This window comes from Sorex araneus, chromosome 2 (genome assembly GCF_027595985.1).
Source record: "Sorex araneus isolate mSorAra2 chromosome 2, mSorAra2.pri, whole genome shotgun sequence".
Classification (NCBI taxonomy): domain Eukaryota; kingdom Metazoa; phylum Chordata; class Mammalia; order Eulipotyphla; family Soricidae; genus Sorex; species Sorex araneus.
The window spans coordinates 37,823,787-37,828,264 of record NC_073303.1 but is presented as its reverse complement, the minus strand read 5'-3'; the positions used below and the strand labels follow the sequence as shown (position 1 = coordinate 37,828,264).

At 58.1% G+C, this 4,478-nt stretch overlaps 1 protein-coding gene across 1 annotated transcript; it reads right to left on the bottom strand.

The window, feature by feature from the left end:
* Positions 1-1,572: 1,572 nt before the first annotated feature.
* Positions 1,573-4,149, bottom strand: LOC129401945 (class I histocompatibility antigen, Gogo-B*0101 alpha chain-like). Its single transcript, XM_055125435.1, has 6 exons — positions 4,083-4,149; positions 3,533-3,799; positions 3,079-3,357; positions 2,253-2,528; positions 2,018-2,134; positions 1,573-1,586 (listed from the first exon to the last, which is right to left on the bottom strand). Exons 1-6 carry the CDS (start codon positions 4,147-4,149, stop codon positions 1,573-1,575), a joined length of 1,020 nt encoding a protein of 339 aa, XP_054981410.1.
* Between the last annotated feature and the right edge of the window lie 329 nt (positions 4,150-4,478).

The window sequence follows — 4,478 nt, the reverse complement described above, 5'->3', positions numbered from 1 at the left end:
TTGATAGACTCCAAGATACCATCCCCATATCTGGCACTGTGGGTAGATGATCAGTGTAGACCATGGTAGAGATATTGTCTTATTCATGTGATCTCAACAGACATGCCATGCTGTGGGAGCTACAATGTCTACTCCAAGTGACATGATGTCACCTCCACGTTTCTCACAAGTGCTTCTAATCCTCACTTTACCTCCCTCCCACACTGGCACCCCACAGCATATAGCACTTTCTCTCTTAGGAGAAGAGGATCTTGGGCTCATAGATCCCATTTTCTAACCCCTAAGTTTGAAGGTAACAGAAAAGTTTCTAAATCCATGAACTCAGATCACAGACAGCGCTGAGATTCCTAGAGCTTCAGGGTTGGTGGATGGGAGGGCTGAATTCCAACATGGCAAGTCTGAACACTGGTCTCCTGATACTACAGAGACTCCTGTGTGCAGGGGCCATGCTGGGCCTTGAGGGGTCAGTGAGTTCCCCAGAGATGGGGGAACGCACTGAGAGAATGAGCTGTGAATGTGTGTACAAGAGAATAGGCAGCCTCCTGCACAGAAGCAACAAATAAACAACCAGATGGGGCTGAGGAGCAGATGCAGGCCTGAGCCTAGACTGACCAGCAAAGAAGCTCTCGCTGCTCACGGCCCTGGGACAGGATGAGGCCGGGTGTGACCTGAGTCGCTGTAAGCAGGGCCTGTGGGATGAGATTCTACTGAGGGACCAGGACAAGGAGCCAGAGAAATGACCCAGACAGATGAGTGACCACATCGAGCCCACAATGACTGAGACAGAGACAGACTGGGCACACCTCTGTCCCCTCCCATTCCTTCACAGCTTCTCCAGTCAAGGTGGGACAGACTAAAATCAAAACAGAAAACACAGAAAGATATCTAGATGTTTTTAATCTCAACTAGAGGGATTTCCTTTATTAATCCTCAATCCCACAAAACAGGAATTATAAAAATGCCAATCAGATGCTGATTTCAGTAAGGGAGAAACATTATTCTTGAAAACAAGAAGCTCACACAGATGGAGATGGCTGAGTCCTGTCTCTCCTGGCACAGCCCAGAGCATCAGGGGAGAGAACGCAGGTCAGTGTGGAGGGCCCAATGGGCAGGGGTGGGCCAGTCTCCCCCATGACAATATGTGACAGAACACAGACACACTCAGGTCCCAGGGCAGAAAGAGAATCAGCAGTTCTTGACTCACAACTTTGGGATGTGAGGAAACACAGTGTGGCAGCTGCCTCACACTGTGAGAGAAAAGAATGAAGAGACTCAGGTAAGTGAAAAAAGTGGTGACATCCTGAGCAGGCTCCCAGCATCCCTCTCAAAGAACCCCCAAAACCAGTCCTATTCCCTCTGCCCAATCCCACACACTAGGGTTCAAGAGAGACTCATCAGAGCCCTGGGAACTGTCGCTGTCTGGGGAGGAAAAAACAGGCCAAGGTCAGAGCCTCAGAGGGTGGGACTAGAGGAGGAACTAGGGGTGCAGGAGCTCCTGTGGGCTCTGGTCTCTGTCCCCAGGATTCCAGGGCCCCAGCCCTGCCCACACTTACTTGCAGTCTGAGTGTACTGTCATCCTTTCCCACCTTTGGGAAGGAAACAGCCCAGGGAAGGTTGGGGAGAGCACTGGGTCCTGAGCCCACAGAGCAGTTCTCTAGGCCCAGAAACCCTGGGAAGCATCAGAACTCTGAACACTGAGGGCAGGACCAGGAAACACACAGGAAGGAGACACTCCAGGACTGACCAGCCTCTCCTGGCGGTCTGTGCTCACAGGGACAGTCCCTGTGACCTGGGACCCTGGGAACCAGGTTCGTCCCCAGCTTATGGAGGTGAAAGTGTCTTTCATGAGCAACTCTGAGAGCGCCACACACAGGGGAGTGTGAGCAACAGCACAGGGGCGGGTGGTGCTCCCGCTAACGAGGCAGGAGAACTAATACAGGGAGGAGACCCCCAAAGTGATACAAAACTCAAGACTTGCCGTGTTCGACAGATTGCCCCCAACGAACCCCCATCTTACCTGAGCGCTTCCTCCTGCTGATCACAGCTGCCACCACAGCTCCAGTGACCACAGGCCCGAGGACAGCCAGGCCGACAATGATGCCGACAGTGAGGATGGTGGGCTGAGAAGGGGGCTCTGGGAAGGGAGGAAGGAGAGGGTCTGACCCCCAGCCCCAGCCTGACCCTCAATAGTTCCCCAGGGGGCCAACCTTGATTCCCTGAGAACAGGCTCTGTGCCCCGTCCCTCTCCTCACCCCATCTCAGGGTGACAGGCTCCGGCAGCCCCTGGTGCTGCACACGGCACGTGTATCTCTGCTCCTCTCCAGAAGGCACCAGCACAGCCGCCCACTTCTGGAAGGTTCCATCCCCTGAAGGCCTGGTCTCCACCAGCTCTGTGTCCTGGGTCAGGTCCTCCCCATCACACTGCCATGTCAGGGTGATGTCGGCAGGGTAGAAGCCCAGGGCCCAGCACCTCAGGGTGACCTCCTGGTCAGAGAAGGGGTGGTGGGTGATGTGTCTTTTGGGGGGTTCTGAGGAGGAAAATGAAAAAATTCACACTTTGGGTCACTTCCACAATGAGGTTGAACAGGATAATTGGTTTGGAATAGGAGGTAAAAATCCAGACACAAGCTTGACTGGAGAAAGTGGGTAAAATCCTATTCCTTGGAAAGTTCTAGAACAGGGTTTGGGAAGGAGGTTAGGGCCTCTCAGGAGACACTGACTCTGTCCTGCCCTGGGTGGAGGGTGAGTGACTGAAAGAAGCAGGAGTCAGAGCTGAGACCTGAGAGAGTTCACAGATGGCTGCCGGGCCCCAGGGAAGCCATATTCATTATTTCAGAGAAGAACCCCCTCCCCCCCCAGCCCCCACCCACACCGAGTAAGTTCACTGTACTGAGAACACAGGTGGCCTGAGTAGGGGGCGGGTCCCTGTGGTACAGAACATGGAAACCAGGCGGGTCCGTCCCTGTCCTGACTGAAGAAAGGGCGCTGTTCGGACACTGAACCCCACTATGTCCCCCGTTGTGGGGAGTCGCCCCTCCCAGGATAGGTCAGGGGTCCTCACCACCTGGGACCCGGTACCTGCACGCAGCAGCGTGTCCTTCCCGTGCTCCAGGTATCTGAGGAGCCAAGGCACGCAGATGTTCTCCAGGTAGTTCCTGTGGTACTCAGCCAAACCCCCCTGCTCCCACTTGCGCTGGGTTCTCCAAGCCTGCGTGCCCGCCGCCGCCGTCCAGGAGCGCAGGTCCTCGTTCAGGGCGATGTAGTCGGCGCCGTCGTAGGCAGATTGTTCGTACCCGCGCAGGAGGCGCCCGTCGGACCCCACGTCACAGCCGTACATCCTCTGGACGGTGTGAGAGTCTGACCCGCCCGCACAGATTAACCCCGAACCGAAAACGAAACCGGGGCCCGGTCCCTGGAGGGCCTCCCGGTCAAGGGTCCGGGGCGGGTCCCTCAGCCTCGGGGACGCTCGGACCCGCCTCGTGGCGAACCGGCCCATCCCCGCGTTGGCTCGTCCCTGCCGGGTCGCGCTCACCCGCCTCGCTCTGGTTGTAGTAGCGGAGCGCGGTGTTCAGGTTCCCTCGGAAAGTCTGTGCGGTGTCCTTGGCGATCCGCGTCTGCCCCTCCCAGTACTCGGGTCCCTCCTGCTCCACCCACGGCGCCCGCGGCTCCATCCTCGGACTCGCCGAGTCGCTGTCGAAGCGCACGAACTGCGTGTCGTCCACGTAGCCGACTTGGATGTAGCGGGACTCCCCGCCGGGCCGGGACATAGCGATTTCGAAATACCGCAGGGAGTGGGGGCCTGGGGGAGGGGAAGGGATGAGACCAGGCCAGACCCGCCGCCCCGCGCGCCCCGGGGCCAGGGTGAGGGAAAGGGAGGGGGCTCGGGAGACGGGAAGCGGGGAGGGACCGAGAGGGGCGAGACTTAGGGGCGCGGGGGGAGTTGGGGGTTGGGGGACAAGGAGGAACATTTGGGGCGTCCGGGCAGGGAACCGGAGAAACTCCTTCTCGGGGGTCCTCACATCAGTGCCTGGCAGTCCCCACCCTTCCCCCCGCAACCAACTCCCCTCCGACCCCGCCCTCACCCGCCCGGGTCTGGGTCAGGGCCAGGACCCCCGAGAGCAGCAGCAGTAGGGGTCGCGTGACCCACATACTGAAGGAAGCAGGCGGGTTCTGACTCTCTCTTGAGTCCTGTCAGTTTATAACGGGGAGGCGCGCGGACTCTGATTGGCTGATCTAGACAGTGATGCCCAATGGGAGTGAGGATTGGGTGCGCTTCAGGAGTATCCGGACAGAAGGCGCTGACACAGGTTGCAGAGGGAGAAGTGAAACTCTGGGGAGACCAGGAATCCCCAGGCCTGATCTCCCGCCCTCAACACCACCCTGGGGACACTGGGGGCCACACCTGGGACCTGGGACTTCTCCCTCTCACCTGCTCCCTAACCTGATCTTTGTCGCACTGTGACCCATGTCCAGGGCTG

What these genes read in the sequence shown, in the direction of transcription:
- LOC129401945 (XM_055125435.1), bottom strand. Translation starts at nt 4,149, where the DNA reads ATGTGGGTCACGCGACCCCTACTGCTGCTGCTCTCGGGGGTCCTGGCC. An exon ending in CCTGACCCAGACCCGGGCGG is followed by an intron (nt 3,800 to 4,082) that starts GTGAGGGCGGGG and finishes CCCCTCCCCCAG; the next exon opens with GCCCCCACTCCCTGCGGTAT. An exon ending in CTACAACCAGAGCGAGGCGG is followed by an intron (nt 3,358 to 3,532) that starts GTGAGCGCGACC and finishes CGGGCGGGTCAG; the next exon opens with ACTCTCACACCGTCCAGAGG.